The sequence below is a fragment of the Pelodiscus sinensis genome, chromosome Z (genome assembly GCF_052426305.1).
Source record: "Pelodiscus sinensis isolate ZL-2025 chromosome Z, ASM5242630v1, whole genome shotgun sequence".
NCBI lineage: Eukaryota > Metazoa > Chordata > Testudines > Trionychidae > Pelodiscus > Pelodiscus sinensis.
The window spans coordinates 6,804,310-6,823,472 of NC_143085.1; the positions used below are offsets into that span (position 1 = coordinate 6,804,310).

Sequence of the window (19,163 nt, forward strand, 5' to 3'; positions counted from 1 at the left end):
TCTGGATGCTGCCCAGCTTCATTCAATCCAGAGCAGGATTTTGGTGCAGAACATATTTAGCTGAAGACAAATCTGATGCACCTCTATTGAATTAAGGAATCATTTGTGTAGACCCTTATTCTTTATTGATGAAACAGCCTCATAGAGAGAATAAGCTATGTAAATTGAGTTTGAACTTTAGGATGTATCCTTTCCATCACACTTCAGTATTTTCCTGCTTTCCTGAATGCATTCATAGGTTAGAGCATGGGTTCCCAAACTGGGGGGTGTACCCCCTGGGGTGTGTGTGTGAAGAAGTTCCAGGAGGGGCCTGAGGCGACCCAGCCCCCCCATAATCAATCTCTCACCCCCCCCCCAAGTTTTGCTGCTATTTTTGTTTCTCATTTCCTGTCAGTTCCTTTTTTCCCCCCCTCAACAAGTTTTGCTGCTACTTTTGGGGGGAGCAGGGGCGTGAGGGTTTCTTAAAAATCAAAAAGGGGGCGTGATGCCGAAAAGTTTGAGAACCACTGGGTTAGAGATAGTTATTCTGACTTTCTCTGCATTTCTTCCCAGTCCATGAAGGCACTTTGGTACATGCTGTCTCTGTCCTTGCTCTTTGGTGTAATCGGTTCACCACAGAAGTTCCCAAGAAGCTTGTTGAGTGGTTAAAGAAAGCCTTCAGCCTTAAAACCTCTACTTCAGCTGTGCGACATGCCTACCTGCAATGCATGCTAGCTTCTTTCAAAGGTAAAGTTTAAGATCATAACTTTGCAAGGCTGTGTCTACACTGGCGCGATCTTGCGCAAAAGCGGCCGCTCTTGTGCAAAAACTTGCTGCCTGTCTACACTGGCGGGGAGTTCTTGCTCAAGAACACTGATGTTCTAATGTATGATATCAGGGCTTCTTGCGCAAGAACTATGATGCTCTCGCTCAGGAAAAGCCCTTTTGCGCAACTGTTCTTGTGCAAGAGGCCAGTGTAGACAGGCAACATGAATTTCTTGTGCAGGAAAGCCCGATGGCTAAAATGGCCATTGGAGCGTTCTTGTGCAAGAGAGCATCTACACTGGCACAGATGCTCTTGCACAAAAGCACATCTCTTGTGCAAAAGCACATGACAGTGTAGATGCTCTCTTGTGCAAATACTTGAACGCAAAAACTCTTGCGTTAAAAGTATTTGCGCAAAATCTTGCCAATGTAGATGTAACCTATAGAGTTATGTGGGGTAATTGAGTCTCATGCATCTAGATGTAAACTGATCACTAAAGGGAGATAGGTAGATAATGTGACAGATTGTTTCATAATAAAGTTCTTCACAAACCCAGCCTTCTGGTGCTTCCTTGAGAATGCTTTCATGGACTCTCACTATTGTGGATCCACAGTTGGATCCACCATACTAAAGAGTAACTATCTCTATAGTCTAAATCAGATACTGTGAAACTGCCTTTTCTCATTGTGATGCCTGTATTTGGTCTTTCCAAATGAGCCCTGCATTTCTTATTATAATAGGAGCTATGAGGAATCTGTCTATTACTATGAGGGTAGAAGCAAATACTTTCTTTACTAAATTAGTGACCAGGGCCATGATCCCATGTAGGCAAGCTCCTGAGGTTGTTGGGACTCCATCTGAGTGTATGGGTTGTCTTAATGTGCAGCTGTTCATGGGATCAGGGTTCAAGACATTAATATGACAAAAATGAAAATTACCCATCATGTTTACTGATTGTGCCATTGGTTTGACCCACTGGGATAAACTTAAACTGATAAATAAGAAGAATATAAAGATATTTGATCTAATTATTGGATTTTTTATAATTTAAAACACTCTTTCTTGACTGGAGTTTTGTGGTGATGCATATTTGGACATATTTTTCTTTTGTTTTGAATGTTAATTCAAAGGATATTTACATCTGAGAACCTTGATGATTTGAGATGTAAGAGGTGTTCACATACCTTTCAATGAATTCTGCTTTGGTTTGTTTCAGAAAACTTGCTCTGTTCAGGAAACAGTCTCTCTCAAATGCAAGGAAATTGGGTGGAATTTGAGTGGATGAGTAATTGTGTAGCATTGGATCAGAATCTTCTTTCACTCATAGCAAACAGAAGCTCAGAGTGGGAAAGCAGCATGTTACTCAAGAGGGAGGAATGGGAAGGTGCCACTTTTGTCCATGGGTTAAAAAATTAATTATGGTGGTAATGCAAGGAGCTAAAGTTCTTTTGGCAGATTATCTATTCTGGAGATGTAGACCCATTCCAATGGTCTCTCGAGTTCATTTCCATAGTTAAAATTCATGACAACAAAAGAGCTCTTAATATCTTTTAGTCCACCTTTTCTTGCCTCTTATTGCTTTGTTTCCTCAGGTGACACATTATTACAGGCAATGGACTTATTGCCAATGCTTATCCAGACAGTGGAAAAATCAGCATCTCAAAGTACTCAGGTTTCCATGGTAACGGAAGGAGTTGCTTCTGCTTTGCTGATCTGTAGGATGTCTGTGATTGATGCACTAACTGGTAAGAGCCCAAAAATGAAACAGTTACCAGGACAGTGTCAGTGAATTTTAAGGGTTTGAATGGTTTCCTTCATGACTTTGGTGTGATGTTGTCATATTCTTTGCCAGTCTTTTACTTTGTCACAGAGAATCCTTGTCCATTTGTAAGCCAGCTGAAGTAAAATCCCCTGTGGAGCAAGTGCAGGAAGTGAGAATTGTTGCTGTGCTATAGTTCTGAAAATTCCAGGTTCCAGTGCTTTAGTTGATGCAGCATGCCTTTTTTAGTGGCCTCTCTTATTACAGAAAAAATCTTCATTTAGGTCTAAACTTTCCATATCTGTTAGCTAAGGCATTGATTAAACCAGCATTAAGAATACCCTTGTTTGTTCTTTTGGAACACTTTTTCATTGGACAGTGGTGGAATGGGAAAATTGGGTGTCATTAAAGAGGTTTTGGAACAAACTGATAAACTAACCAGTAACAAGTCATAAGGAATTCTCAAAGAACTCACATGTGAAATTGCAGAACTACTAACTGTGGTTTGTAATGTATCCTTTAAACCATATTCTTTACTCAATGACTGGAGTATAGTTAATTTGATTCCAGTTTTTAAAAAGGACTCTCGAATTGATCCTGGCAATTACAGAAAGGTAAATCTAACCCTCAGTATCAGACAAACTGGTTGAAACTATAGTGAAGAACAAAATTGTCAGACACACAGATGAACATAATTTGTTGGTGAAAAGTCAACTTGGTTTCTGTAAAGGTAAAGCATGCTTCACCAATCTACTAGGATTTTTTGAGGGGGTCACTAAGCATGTGGGTGAGGAAGATCCAGTGGATATAGTGTACTTAGATTTCCAGAAAGCCTTTGACAAGGTCCCTCACCAAAGGCTCTTAAGCAAAGTAAGATGGCACAGGGACAAGAGGGAAGATCCTGTCATAGACTGATAACTGGTGAAAAGACAAGAAACAAAGATTAGGAATAAATGATCATTTTTCAGATTGAAGAGAGGTAACTAGTGGTGTCCAGCTGGAGTCCATACTGGGACTAGTCCTATTCAACATATTCATAAATGATCTGAGGCAAGTGGGTAAATAGTGAGGTGGCAGAATTTTGCAGAGGATACAAAACTGTTCAAGGTAATTAAGTCCAAAGTAGGAATGTGAATGGGTAGGTGGACTGGGAGTTGGCATCCTTGCGGGGGATGAGGTGGAAGGAGAGCTTCTGGCTCCAGGTTTGCGTGGGCTGGGAGTTGTAGCCATTCCCTCCCTTTCACCGTCCACTTCTGCCCAGCATGAGCCTGCTGACTCCAACTGGCTAAATAATTAATTGGGATTTTTACATCCCTAGTCTAAAGCAGACTGTGAAGAGCTTCAAAGGGATCTCGCAAAACTAGGTGACTAGGCAACAAAATGGCAGATTATTTCAATGTTGATAAATGCAAAGTAATGCACATTGGAAAACATAATCACAACTGTATGTATACAGTGATGGGGACTAATTTAGCTGTTATGACTTGAGAGATCTTGGAGTCTTTGAGGTTAGTTCTCTGAAAATATCCACTCAAATGTGCAGCGGCAGTCAAAAAAGCAAACAGAAAGCTAGGAATCTTTAAAAAGGGATAGGGAATAAGACAGGGACTATTTTATTGCCTTTGTATAAATCCATGGTATGGAGAAAGTAAATAAGAAAAGTTATTTACTTACTCCCAAAACACAAGAACTCTTGGTCATCAAATTAAATTAATAGCTAGCGGGTTTAAAACAAACAGAAGGAAGTATTTCTTCACACAACACACAGTCAGCCTATGGAACTTCTTGTCAGAGGATGTTGTAAAAGCCAGGACGTTAACAAGATTCAAGAACCAGATAAATGCATGGAGGTTAGGACCATCGCTGCTTCTTAGCCGGGATGGGTAGGACTGGTGTCCCTAGCTCCTGTTTGTCAGAACCTGGGAATGGGCAACAGGGGATGGATCATTTGATTACCTGTTCTGTTAATTCCTTCTGGGGCACCTACCATTGGCCACTGTTGGAAGATAGGACGTTGGGCTAGATGGACCATTGGTCTAACCCAGTATGGCCGTTCTTATGTTATGTAAAGAAGCAGCTGGGGATCCCAGCATCCAGTAAAGTAGCAAAAGCATCTGTTCTGGTTCTGTGCTTCCAATTAAATACCATCACCTGATCCTCCTTCCAAGTACTGTCTAAACTCAGGTATCTGTTAGGGCAAAACACTCTCCTCCATACAGCCTGCTCCCTGCCTACCAAATGTGATGTGTAAGTTCCCTCTTCCCTTTTAGGATTGAGCTCACTTGGAAGAGTTGTCCTAGGAAAGTCTGGGTGGGAGAGGCATGAATGAATGGAATCTTCTAATTCTTGTAATCTCTCAGTTCAGAAATAAATGTCTCCCGCAGAAAGTGCTGTGCCATGGCTATTTAGGTGTTATACCGTCTGAATGGGATAGCAGCTGTGAAAGCTGAAGAGCAGGGAAGGTAGAGAGTTTCAATATAAGAGACTGAGCTAAACTATGTTTCAATGTAAGGTATGTTTCACTGTATGGTAAATCCTGTCTTGTTTTGAATTTAATGGAAGAATCTTCTCTCCATCCTAGAGTCCAAGCTGAGTGGCTTCTGGCAGTTGATTCTTGATGAGAAGAAGCAAATATTCACTTCTGAGAAGTTTTTACAGTCTGCATCAGAGGAAGGTGAGTTGTTAAATGTGATCAGAGTTCATTAGTACGCATCCTGTTATTTACAAGAGCTGTTGCTGCATGTTAACCATATTGTCTGATGCTCACAGGGTGAGATTTCAGACTGAAGTGAAGTGACTGTTCTCCCAAAGGATCTGATCTACTCATGATCCTCTTTTTAACATGAATTCATTCATTAATGATTACCTTGAATTATGAAACACCTTGTTAAATGCTAATCTTAACGCTTCACAATATGTGTTCCTTGACGAAAATAATTGTGGGGTACCTAGATCAGATCACTAGATTATCACAAGTTTTAGTTTAAATAAACTGAAAGAATGAGGTATAATGGAGAAAAGAGAAAAAGGGGAGTAGTAGTGGTGTGTTGGGGAAGAAAATGTATGGGAAAAGTAGAGATTTATAAAGGAGGAATAATGAGGGAGCCACAAAATTTGTTTTGGTATGAATTAAATTGTATACTGTCTCCACATTCTCTAAAGTTTAAACTCAATTACAATTTTTTAGTAGAAAAATTCACTTGTGCCCAGGAAAACATTACCTTTTCAAGCAAAGCATTTGAAAATGAGCTGATTAATTATTCTCGAAGTGAAGAGTTGTGAAGAGAAAAACCTTTAAAAATTTTAAGTAATGTTATTTCTCCTTTACTTGCCATGATCACGGTTCAGGAGTCAGAGTTCTCTTTTTCTCCTGATGACGTTAGTCTTGCTGGAAAGAGACATACTTGTCACAGGCTGCTAGTGATGTTTCCCTGATTAGTATGGGTAAAGATTTGTTTTCTTCAGGACAATGATAGCAAAACAGTACTATAGATGTGTGTTGATGGCCAACACCCACCCATCTGTTCTGTCCTGCTGCAGAATCCACCCATTACGATAGGACTATACTTCATAGTCTAAGCTTCATTATCTAAGATTTCATTTAAAACAGAAATTTCCTGCTCTCACAGTTGTGAAGGAAGCTTTGGAAGCATCCTCCTGAGAAATGTTCCCTCTCATCTTTTCTATCTATGTGCGGAATAAATGTGTATGTGTACCAAGGCATGCATGAATGTGCGCCACCAGTAAAAACAAAAAAACAGTTGTGAGCGCACTGCTAATCAGTTGAGCGGCATTTCAATCTCTCCTGAGAGGCTGCACAAGTGCACATCTTACAGGGAACACTGCTCCTGAGTTCAGACAACCTGAAGTATATTTGAACAGCCGTTGTTAATTGCAGTTGCAGATTAACTCTGTAAGCTAATGCAGACAGTATATGTAACCAATTGTTAAATGTTTGGCTACTAATTAGATAAGCAGAAGTAGCCAACTAAATTACCTAACAATGCCAAATCATTTCTGATAACTTTCTGGGTGCAAAAAAAGGCCCACTTTCCCCCATCCAAATGCCCAAACCTCTAGCTTCTCATGACTGCTTCTATCATGCTGTTATATGTTGAGGCAAAAAACAGCCATACTGAATTTGAGAATCTGAGGGCAGCATAAATTAAATAGTGAAAGCTATTATAGTATTTTACACTGAGTTTGAATTCAGTAAAATCCTCCATTTTTGAATGAAGCTGCAACAGAATGCCACAGATACTACAGCATTACTGCAAAATTTAGGTCCATCATGACACAGAATACACAAGGTCTTGTTTATAGCTTAGTTTCTATAACCCATTATTAGGCAAAAAATATCCCCACTACATTGTTGAAGGGAATCATGCTAGAAGTCTTAGAATCATAGAATACTAGGACTGGAAGGGACCTCGAGAGGTCATCGAGTCCAGTCCCCTGCCCTCATGACAGGACCATGTAATAGTCTTCTAGTAATAGTCTTGTTCAGTTACATTTCTACTTCCAATGTGGACAAAGTTTTGGTTGCTAGCAATACTTTTACCTCTTTCAAAGGATCCATACAGATTGTCAAGTAAGAAAAGATTGCTTTTTGAGATGCATTGTTCTAAAGTGTCCTTTATGCTTTTCATCTGCTCATAGATTAATATCCAGCCTTTTTAGTCCCACAGTAAGCCCTCACACTGTTTGTCTTCCATGTCTTGTGTGTTTCTCTACAGCCATGTGCACAGTATTGCAGCTGACAGAACGCCTCCTCTTGGACCATGCACATCGGCTCCCTGAAAATAAAGTTCAGTACGTAGAACGTGTCTGTATTAATCTGATACAATTAACTTCCTAAAGTACTAATACAGGAGAGGGAGGTCCTGGGACTTTGCATAGGAGGATGTGTATCTCCATGTTCGAATGTTCTGCCTGACTAGCTCCCTTTGCTGAACTTGTTTCTCTCTGTTTTCAGACAGTATCACCGAGCACTTGTTGCAGTACTGCTGAGCCGGAACTGGCATGTTCGAAGGCATGCCCAGAAGACAGTTAGGAAACTCTTGTCCTCACTTGGAGGGTACAGGTTGGCCTATGGGATCTTGGAGGAGTTGAAAACTGTTCTCAAGTCTCATAAGGTGAATGACCGCTAGGTTTATTCCCAGATGTCACACTGTTTACCGCTATAATCTCCTTGCTCTTAATGCTGCTATGTAACATGATGTCAAAACCAGAATTTTGGATTTTTAAAGGATGTTGTGTTAATGATCCCACATAACATCACTCCTTACTAGACTTCCATAGGTGACTATACAGATGTCCAAGTTGTTCAGGTCATTTATCTTTCCTTGTGACCACAGTTATTCTCACCATTCCTCCTGTGCCTCTGGGGAAGAAGACTTTTGCCTACTAAATGCCTGTGTTCTTTTGTCTAAGTTGTTACCTCTTATTTTCTCTGTCTCCTTTGTGAGGCCAGTGTACTCTGTTCCCCTTCTTGGTGTGCCAGTTAGTAGCTGCCCCTAGGCAATAGTTCAGATGCTCTGTTCAGATTCTTTAAAATTTTATATATAATATGCATGTTTTATTGTTAATTATGAGGAAATTTAAAAAGAATAATAAGAAACCAGATTAAACATAAGAATGGCTCTACTGGGTCAGACCAAAGGTCCGTCTAGCCCAGTATCCTGTCTGCCGACAGTGGCCAGCACCAGGTGCCCTGGAGGGGGTGGACTGAAGACAATGATCAAGTGATTTGTCTCGTGCCATCCGTCTCCAGCCTCTTGACAAACAGAGGCCCAGGATACCATTCCTATGCCCTGGCTAATATCCTTTTAAGGACCTAACCTCCATGAATTTATCTAGCTTGTCTTTAAACTCTGTTATAGTCCTAGCCTTCACAGCCTCCTCTGGCAAGGAGTTCCACAGGTTGACTACACGCTGTGTGAAGAAGAACTTTCTTTTATTAGTTTTAAATCTGCTACCTATTAATTTCATTTGGTGTCCTCTAGTCCTTATATTATGGGAACCAATGAATAACTTTTCTTTATTCACCCTCTCCACACCACTCATGATTTTATAGACCTCTATCATATCCCTCCTCAGTCTCCTCTTTTCCAAACTGAAAAGTCCCAGTCGATTTAGCCTCTCCTCATATGGGACCTTTTCCAAACCCCTGATCATTTTAGTTGCCCATTTCTGAACTCTTTGCAAGGCCAAAATATCTTTTTTGAGGTGAGGAGACCACATCTGTACACAGTACTCAAGATTTGGGCGTACCATAGTTTTATACAGGGGCAGTAAGATATTCTGGGTCTTATTTTCTTACAAGTGCTGTTTGCTAGCCTGTGACCATGCAAAATTATAGATTGTTTTGCACTATCGCGGTGGGATTTGCAAAAGCACCTACGTGATTTTCAGTGGGACTTCTGCTCCTAAGTCACTGAGGCAGTCTCTCCCAATGTCAGAGGGATCCAAGATGCTTAGCAGAAGTTTTTTTGGTAAGGACATTATGAGGAATAGCATATTATAGAGTGGTTTCACTTGTAAGAGCAATTGTCCCCAAATCCATTCTCTGGAAAGGTGACTTATCCTGCCTTTCCCTTCTGTTTGGGTTTCCCTTTCCTTTACATTATTCCTAGTTCTGTGCTTCAGCCACAGCACAGACCTTTATCTGTTCTTTCCCCATAGTCTGCAGATTCACAATATTATCTCAAGAGTTTATTTTTTTGTTCCAATACAGATTTTTGTGTTGGGAGGGAGAAGTGACAAGGCCCTGGGAGGTTTACTTTGATGTGTTCATTGCAAGTTGTGTTTGTTCAGGTGCTGCCCATTGAGGCCTTGATGACAGAGACTGGAGAGCTGTCTGACCTGGGGAAAGCATACACACCCCCTCGTGTACTTCAAGAGACACTGTGTGTGATCTCATGTGTAGCAGGGTTGGAAGTCGACCGCACTGAGTCAGAAAATCTTGCACTGGAGATGCTGTTAGTGAGCCATCACCCTTCCTTGAGTGAGTGAAGCGACAAGACCGTCCTGCTGGCTATTTGGTGTTGGTGAGGGCTGGCTGTGGAGTTGGTTAGATTTCTTTGCCAGTGCCTGCTTTATATTTATTATGCCTATGTATTCCCATCAATGTCTCTCCAGTGGAGGTGCAGTCTGGGCTTTGGTCAGCCCTCCTTATCAAGATGAAAATAGACCCTGAAGACTTCATTGCCAAACAGCTGGATAAAATTCTTCCCAGAATCACTACTCAGGTCCCCATAAACCAGGTGACTGGCATTTGCTTTTCCTGTCCGATCTCCAAGGACATCTTAGGGGCGAGGGCTGGAGGTGATGAAGGAGTGAGCGCTGTCCATAAAGAGAAAGCTCTATACTGCCATCGATGGGAGGGAAAGAGTGCAGGGATGAAAAAAACCTTTGCCATATGAAGGAGCTGTGAGATGAAGAGGAAGCGAGTCAGTGTCCGAAATGTAGGTCTGGGTGAGGTGTCAGAAACACCTTAGACCAGGAGCTCTTTGCTTGTAGAACATGGTTTAGGGGAAGATTTGTTTGGGCTAACTTAGCAGGGACATACTCTTGGGACTAAGATGGGGAAACTGTTTCAGTCAGTGCTGTTTTTTTCTTGGCAGTCATCCATGAATGCAGTGGGGTCGCTCTCTGTACTTTCACCTGGCAGAGTTCTCCCTCAGCTGATCAGCACTATCTCTGCTTCTATGGAGAACCCAGCTTTGCACCATGTAACTCGAGAAGAATTTGCCATCATGCAGACACCAGAAGGGGAGCTGTTTGACAAATCCATCATACAGAGGTAAGGGCTTTCAATTCCTGTGTAAACTGAAATGCAGGAACTCAGTTTCCAGTGGTTTCCAGTCTTGGGGCAAAGGGTTTCGGGAGCTGTTCATAGATGGTGTCAAGTATCAGAGGGGTAGTCGTGTTAGTCTGAATCTGCAAAAGTGGCAAGAAGTCCTGTGGCGCCTTATAGACTAACCGAAGTGTTGGAGCATAAGCTTTCGTGGGCAAAGACCCACTTCGTCAGATGCATCTGACAAAGTGGGTCTTTGCCCACGAAAGCTTATGCTCCAACACTTCGGTTAGTCTATAAGGTGCCACAGGACTCCTCGCCACGTTCATAGATGGGTGTTCCTGGATTTGAAGGAGGAACCTTTTCACTTTGCTTCATTGTGCTGATTCTTCTGAATACCTTTTTCTCAGTGCTCAACAAGACAGCATGAAAAAGGCCAACATGAAGAGGGAGAATAAAGCTTATTCCTTCAAGGAGCAGATCATTGAGTTGGAGCTGAAGGAGGTGAGGCGATGGTAGACAGACAGCCTAATGCAAGTTTTAGTGACCAGCCTATCTCATCTGTTTGATTGCTTGCTTCTGTTTTGTGTGTATGTTGGTAAATATGTACGTTGTTGGTGTCCAAATACCAGTTGTTGTTACAACTGATTTAAATACATACCTATTAGAGATGTTTGAGTGTAACCATTAAACGGAAAGCATCCCTTATTAGTTAAACAGTTAGTTGTTTAACAGTGTCAGTTATACTCAGCGAAGCCTCATTCCTAGGAGCTGGCAGGCAAAGACTTGGGAGTTGGATTGGCAGGAGTTAGCAACTTGGCTCCTAGGCTTCCGCAGAGCCCACGGCACGGGACCGTGTAACCAGAGATTTTCAGTGATTGCATAGTTACCCTATTACAGTAAACTTCCGATAATCCGGCACCTTTAGGACCCAGGGGGTGCCGGATTATCAAATATGCCAGACTATCGGAAGGGCGGGCAATGAGGGGTCTAGGGTAGTGTGGGGGGATGTCACCACAGACTCCTCATAGCCCCCCCTTCCAATAGTCCGGCTCTGCCCCAGGCGTCCCCGATTCAGCTGCTGCTGGTCAGTTTCAGCAGCATCTGAATCGGGACACCTGCGGCAGAGCAGCTGGGGTGCTGCCGGATTGGTCCAGTAGCGCCGCCCCTTGGCGCTGCGAGATCAACCTGGCAGCACCCCAGTTGCTCTTGGGGACGCCTGGGGCAGATCAACCGGGGTGCTGCCGGGTTGGTTCGGTAGCGTCGCTCCTCGGCGCTACTGGACCAATCCGGCAGCACCCCAGCTGCTCTGCCCCAGGCGTCCCCAAGTCAGCCGTTGCTGAAACTGACCAGTGCCTGATTCCAGGAAGCCCGGGGCAGAGCAGCTCTGCCTTGGGCTTCCCAGAGTCAGCCTCTGGTCAGTTTCAGCGGCGGCTGAATCGGGGACAGCTGGGGTGCTGCCTAATTGGTCCCGCAGCGCCGAGGGGCAGTGCTACGGGAACTACCGGCAGCACTCCAGCTGCTCCGCCCCCGGCTTCCCCAATTCAGCCGCTGGTCAGTTTCAACAGCGGCTGAATCAGGGAAGCCGGGGGCAGAGCAGCTCTAATGGTCTGGCTGTCCGGAGCACTTCCGGGTTCCTGATGGTGCCGGACCATCAGGAGTGCCGGACCATCAGATGCCGGACCAATGGAGTTTTACTGTACTTGATTTTTAACATCCCTAAATGTTAAATGAGAAGTCCTGAAAGATACCATGCATCTTCCTAAGGACAAGAGATATTAATCATGATATACTGGACAGATTCAGTATGCTGTGTAGTTTTGATTATAGGGGAACCAGTATACCATGCATGCACAAGGGTCTCATTTCTCTGCACCTCCTATTTGGTGCATTTCGTATAAGAGACTATTAATAGGTCCTTAGTACGTGTTCACAGGAGCTCACATTTTGGTAACAAGTTGCCGATCCATTCAGTAAGTGCGGACTATGCTTCGCGGGGGAAAAATAATGGAGTAGAAGGAATTAAGTCCAAGGGCTTTTTATGAACAGGTTGCCTTATATTTGATCTGTGGAGAGCAACCACCCCCTCTTCCCAATAGGAACAGGTTAAGGATCGGTTCTATCTATATGTACTAGTAATGTCTGGAAGAGTGCCTCTCAGGCATAGAACTTTACACACCTGACTGATGTACAAACTACATATAAGGATCACTTCATAGTTTGAAATTTGTCAGCTTTGATAGCATCCAGCAATAATCCACTGTATGGAACAGGAAGTGAAGAAGAATACTATATTCAGTTATAGTAGGAGGAATTAGAGTACACAGAAATATAATGGCCTGAGTTTGAATCTGTCTAGTATATCTTGGTTAATGTCTCTTGTCCTCATGAAGATGCCATGGCATCTTTCAGGACTTCTCATTTAAAAAACCCCAGGAACACAGTTTTCTAACTCCATGCCATGGCAGTAGTTCAGTACGATCTAGGAGAGGCAACATAGTCCACTGGATACAATGTGTGGGACTCAGGAAACCTAGGTTCTAGTCTCAGCTGTTCCACAGAATTTTTATATAGCCATGGGCAAATCATTTCACCACTCCATGCCTCTGATTTACCTTACGTCCTTTGTCCAGATTGTAAATTGTTCAGGGCACAGACTGTCTTTTACTCTATATGTATGTATACTCCACCTAACATAGTGTCCGATGTCAGCTGGAGCCCTTAGGTGCTACTATAATACTGTTGGGGAGGGAAGAAAGTGTTATCTACTGGATCACCAGTATCTGGATGGAAAGGACACAGCCAGTGCATTTCTGCAGAATCTAGAAGTAAATGAGCCGTGTTGCTATTAAACTGGGGTAACTCTGAGCTGAGGGTTGAGGTGGGGAGGGGACATCTCCTGAAAAGATCATTGTAGAACCAGTAGAAAGGCCACCTGACTGAGACCAGAGTACAGTAATATACAACACACTGTTGGATCTAGATGGGATTAAATAGAAACTAGAACAGGCAAATAAAAACTTTTTTTTGTCTGTACTAGAAGATTTACCCAGCATTGCTTGGGTCCTTAAGTCAAATTATTTTTCTTCATCTAATCATTGTTCTGGGTTGAGACTGGGGATGAGGGGTTCAGAATGCAGGCTGCCCTAAGGGGAGAGGACAACCCCAGTCCTCTGTCACCTCATCAGTTTGAGGCCAGGTGAGAAATGCTTGTCCATGGCTGCTGCAGCTGCCCTCTACCCCCTTCTGGCTTAGTTGGGTTATAGTTGTCCTAATGCCCATCTCGGCATCTTACTGCCCTCCTGTCAGAGTATAACTGTCCCTACTGCCAGACTTTCCCTTTCCATTTTATGAGAAACAATTAAATTCCAGGCACATCCCATTATCTTGACACAACCAAACCCCAACCTTGCTTTAAGTTATGAAAAGAGGAAGCTGCATTCCAAATCTGGTGGTCCTAGCTCTTACTGTTTAAGAGTTCTTGAACAAATGGACAGACAGACACACATTTCTAAAATATATGGTAAGAAGATGAGAGAATAATTCCCATAATTGTATGGGACAAGTTATAAATCCTGTTATACTGTTATACTGGGTAGCTATATTCAAGTGTAAAAGCATAATTTGCTGGAAAAAATCCTCCCCTTAGTTTACCTGACACAGTCAGTGGAGATGCTACATACAGCTATTGCCACTGAAGGTGTGGTTCATTAAATGATTCCCTGCTTTACAAATCTAGTGCCTTGCTGCTGCTAGATTGCTCTTCTGTGTTAGAAATAGGGATAGTAGATATCAGGGTTTAGATTAGTCGAGTAACCACATGAATTCCTATCGACTACTCGACTATTCTATAGTCCCCGGAGGCAAGGCTGGCTGCCAGTGCAATCTGGCCCAACTCTTGGAGAGCCCCCTGTCATCCCGCATTACTGCCTGTATATCTGTCTGCATCCTTGTGCTTATCTGTGTTTGAAATTCTACAACAGGACAACTGCAGTGCTTCAGTGTAGACACTACATCTGCCAACGGGAAGAGTTCTCCCCTCAGTGTAGGCAGGCTACCTCCCCGAAAGCTAAATTGTTGGAAGAATTGTTCTGCTAATCTAGAGTCATCCGCTTGGGGATTTAGGGCAGCTTAATTATGTCACTTTAGGGATGTGGATCTTTCACACCCCGGGTGGTAAAATTGCCTTGATCTAATTTTCAAAGTGTGGATTGGCCCTTAGAGTAGATATTGTATGTCTGTGAAGCACTGTTTTGATGTTGCATTAGGAGTAGCTAATTTTGAGGGAGTACATTCTTTCTCTGTCTCCACTTCTTTCCCTCCCATCCCACAGTCAGTGTGGAGAGAACAGCGGTGGTTGTCTCCAAAGAATGTCAATAACTCTCTCCTACAGGAAATAAAGAAGAAAAAAGGAATAAAGGAGGAAGTGCAGCTGACTATTAAACAGAAGGAGTTGCTGAATGCACAGCTGGAGAAGGAGTCTCAGATTCGAAAGCAACTGAAGGAGGCAAGTTACTGATTTTGCCTGAAATTGGATCTCTGCAAACACTAGGGTGCGGGCAGAGATAGAATTTTGATACTTTTGACTCAACAGACCTTTGTCACCTCTGTAAACGGACATGAACAAATCATTTAAATTAAAAGAAAAGTCAATGAAAATGTAGGAAAAACTAGTGATAATCCAGTTGCAGTTTTCCATCAGAAACCCAAAGATTAAATCTCTTCTTTGATTTGGAGATCGTCTTTTGTGAGTAACCATTGCAATGATTTCTCTTGCAGCTTGATCGCGAACTGGAAGCGGCTCTAGGACTCCTGGATGCTGTTCTAAAGAGAAACCCTCCTGGTCTAACCCATTACATCCCGGTTCTTATAGGCACCTTCTTGCCACTGTTAAAATCCCCATTGGCTGCTCCCAGAATTAAAACTGCTTTCCTATCCTTAGCTTCCTGTGTCATGCCTCCTCGACTGAAGACTTTTGGTTAGTGTCTGCAATTTATTGTGTGTTTTATAAAGATTTCCTGTTCAGGGACCGCTTCTATTATATGGGATTGTAAATTTTTTTTTAATTTGAAAGTGAATATAGAATGTGTAAAATATGTTGGCTAGTTACCCCTGAACACTGCTTTGTTTTAGCAATAGAGCAGCTATGTTGCGGTCTGTCCTGGCATGGGAATATGTGCCCCCGGGGAGCTACACTGTCTGCATGCATTCAACACCAACTAGTGTCAGCTTTGATGTTTGTTCATGAGATATGGAAGTGGTCAGTAACTAGGAACTCAAACCAGGCCAGCAGAGGGCAAATAACTCTCATATGCGCTAGGGCCCTTATGTGGAGAACCCTGAAAATCTTTGGATGAATGAGGCTTTTTCTCTTGATTTCCTGATGGCTGTTGCAGAAACAGGATCATTTCTTATAAAAAAAATTAAACTGAATTTTCTTGGCTTATCCTGAAAGCTGAATGAAATGCACACAGGTAGAGACAGCTCTCATAAGCTAAAGAGCTTATATTCTGTTCCCTCTGCTCTTGTCCAGCTGATGTGAGAGCCTTTAGTTTTGTGGATAATAATGGTTCCTGCTCTTTGGATGTTGGAAACAGGTCCTGGAATGAGGGTTAGTGTGGAAATGGCAGCACCCCCTGGTTTGAAGTGGTTTCCACTATATACAGGGTTTATAATTTTGTTCAGTGGCTTTCAGCACCCACACTAGAAAAATTATTCCAGGGCCAGTGGTTGGTAATGTTTGGGGATTTGTTTTACCTCTGGAAATGACTTTTATTTGTTTGTATGTAGTCCACTCAAAGATTTTTTTCTTTTATATTTAGGTACGTTAGTGAGTCATGTGACTTTACGCCTGATGAAACCAGAGTGTGAATTAGATGAATCCTGGTGCCAGGAAGAGTTGTCTACTGCCATTAACAGAGTTGTTAGCTTATTGCATGCACATACCATCCCTAGCAGGACTTGCAAGGGAGAGCCAGGTGAGAGATGCTGGTCTGGGATGTGTTTGTGCTCAGATGATTTTTCTTAGATATTTGTACAGCCTCTTGTGAGTTAAACCATCACATTTATTTTCCCCAAATTAGATAGAAAAAGCTTCTCTACTTACCAAACCCCCCAGACTTCCAAAGACTTTTCCTATTGCAGTAGTACATGTTGTCACAGGTACAGTAAGTGCTTCTTTAAAAAGCAAAACCAAAAACCCATAATAAAAACAAATAATTCTATCAAAGGGTGAGTCTAGACTATAGGGTTTTATCAACAAAAGTGGACTTTTGTTGACAAAACTATACCTGCGTCTACACTGCTGCTGAGTTCTGTCGACATAATGTCAACAGAACTCAGCAGGTTTTTCAATGGCTGTAAACCTCATTCTATGAGGAATAACGCCTTTTGTCAACAGAGTTTTGTCGACAGAAGGCATTATTGCGTCTACACTGTCATGTCGACAAAGCGGCTTGCTTTGTCGACAGAACTGGATGTAGTCTAGACGCTCTTTGTCAACAGAAGCTTTGTCGACAGTATCTGTCAACAAAACTTCTGTTGACAAAAGCCTGTAGTCTAGTTGTACCCCTAGAGTTCAGACTGTGGCCCACAGCCTGCAGAAAAATCTGTAAGCATGGCTCAGAAATGTGTGCAAACAGAATAATCCTTAGTGTTCAGCACTGCTTAATGTAAGTGTTGATTAAATGAAAGGAGGAAAAAATTGGAGTTACTCATTATATCTAGGGCCTGAGTCATCCCATCTTGCTTGTCATATGAGTAGTAGTTCATCCTGTTTTTTAGATTGTTCATCGTCTTCTAGCTTAATCTTTCTGGTCCTGTCTCATTCTGGCCACTTATAAAGGATACCGCACTAACAGTTCTTTGGAGAAAATGTAGGATGTGGCTTTATTAATATTTTTAAAGATCTTGTACCCCAGTGCCATAGTCCTCGCTCACTCTGGTGAATTTCTCTGTGGTTGCTGCATGCTTATTCTTCACCTTTTAGTAAGCAATTGACCATGGTGATTTCCATTTCAAAACATTGTTTAACGTTTCAGTGATATTGTGACTCGGCAGTATAACATTGATTCAACTTTTTTGTCTCAATATTTAGACTTATTTTTAGGCTTCTTTGCTAGCTACACCTGGCCATAGTTAGATACAATCACAGGAAACATTTTTCCCCTTCCCCAACAGTTATTTGAACATATGTCTGAGAATTTGGTCATTAGTAGATAGTTGTGCAAAGCCTATTTCACTGATAAATGCTTTCCCAGCTTTTCTGTTTGAAAATTTGATTAGACTCCTTTTACCATTAGATTGAAGGTTTTTAAATGTTGCTGTGCTTTATGTCTCTTAAAAATATCTTGGATATTAATCTTTCAAATTAAGCTTTATTCCTTGGTTTACCTTGTAACTACCCTTTCAAATCTGTTTCTGAAGCATCCGGGCTAATTTTTATGTATTTAAGTACAGATTGAACCTCTCTATTCTGGCACTCTCTGGTCTGTCAACATCCATGGTCCCTCATGATTTCAGTTAACTGGATGTCCAGTTTCATGGTAAACTTGGTGTGGCCAAGTTTCTCATGGTCCCATAAAGTTTGGTTACAGCCACCAGTCCTGGCTCTCAGTGTTCTGTGCTATTATTTATCTCTAAATGTCTTCTAAGAGCCCAGCAAGCAGTGGAAATGTTGGTAATGCTGCTAGACATAACTGACTTCCTGTGGTCTGACAAATTCTCTGGTTCGACAGCGGCTAGGTCTTGAGAGTGCTGGACTAGAAGGTTCAACCAGTACAATAATTGCTATTGTCTGCAATGAATGCAAAATAGCTTTCATCCCTGATAAAGCTCTTTCTTTCTACCTGTAAAGAAATAAAAAACCATACTTGCTTAAACCTTTAGTCAAGCCCATGGTTGATCTGTGATGAGATCTGCCCTGCACTTACTGTATTTTGACCCTAAAGAGTTGCTAGAGGGAGCAAATTCTACAGATTTGGCTTCTTCATTCATGTTCCCTCTGTAGTGGCAATTAAATAATTAGCAGCTTTGCAAAAGGATAATTAATAATTCTTCCTTGAAATGCTCTGAGAGGTGGGAGAAGCTAGCTATAATGCTGCAGTGCTGTCTGCAGAGTGCTGCATGCTTCCATTTGAAATTAAAATTGGCATTCACTGGTAAAGCAGTTAGCAGGTGGAAGGCAAATGTTTCTCCTGGGTAGTCATGCCCTCTAAACACTGTCTATTTTTAGCCGTATTTGGAAAAGCACTGTAACCATGGTCCCATGGGAGGATTCTGATGAATACTTGTCTATACCTAACTAGTGACTATTTTCATGCTGTACCTTTCAGTAAACAACATTTCACAGTATAGCCTGAAACTGGGGGGTAGTGCCATTTTGCTAGTCTCTCTAATGACTAGCTGGAAGGAATGTATGCTTCACACCCTTCTAAAGCTGATTCACTATAAAAGAAAAAGATGCAGCTGCCAAACAAATGCACACTTGTTGTTGAGCTCAAACCAGAGTTAAAGAGGTCTTGACTCCTGGAATCCATGTGACAGCTTTTGGGTGATGATCTGGCTAGGGTGCTGGGTGCTGTTTAGCTATTGATGCTCAGCTCAGGATCTCACCTGTTTTTCCACTTTTTATCAACTGAATTTCAGTGATTCTTCTTACTCTTGTGCTTTCTCTGCATGGTCCTAAGTGGCTGACATCATTTGAACACCTAGTCTCACTTATTTGAGAGCCCAGCGTACTAGTATAAAATGCACTTGCACTAAGAGCATGCATCTCACACCTGCCCAATACTGCGGCCTGAATGCCACTGCTGTTGATGTGAAACTCCAGTGTGACTGTGGTTAGGCTGGTGGTGAGCTGC

General features: G+C 42.3%; 1 protein-coding gene across 1 annotated transcript in view; it reads left to right on the forward strand.

The window, feature by feature from the left end:
• The window catches only part of GCN1 (GCN1 activator of EIF2AK4), a 69,233-nt gene that overhangs the window by 15,523 nt on the left and 34,547 nt on the right, over positions 1-19,163 (forward strand). The window contains exons 14-25 of the mRNA XM_075898120.2: positions 553-726; positions 2,338-2,490; positions 5,086-5,178; positions 7,241-7,316; positions 7,480-7,639; positions 9,321-9,510; positions 9,645-9,769; positions 10,130-10,308; positions 10,713-10,806; positions 14,696-14,809; positions 15,082-15,280; positions 16,125-16,280. Coding sequence (XP_075754235.2) covers positions 553-726; positions 2,338-2,490; positions 5,086-5,178; positions 7,241-7,316; positions 7,480-7,639; positions 9,321-9,510; positions 9,645-9,769; positions 10,130-10,308; positions 10,713-10,806; positions 14,696-14,809; positions 15,082-15,280; positions 16,125-16,280 — 1,713 coding nt within the window. The remainder of the gene's footprint in view (positions 1-552; positions 727-2,337; positions 2,491-5,085; positions 5,179-7,240; positions 7,317-7,479; positions 7,640-9,320; positions 9,511-9,644; positions 9,770-10,129; positions 10,309-10,712; positions 10,807-14,695; positions 14,810-15,081; positions 15,281-16,124; positions 16,281-19,163) is intronic.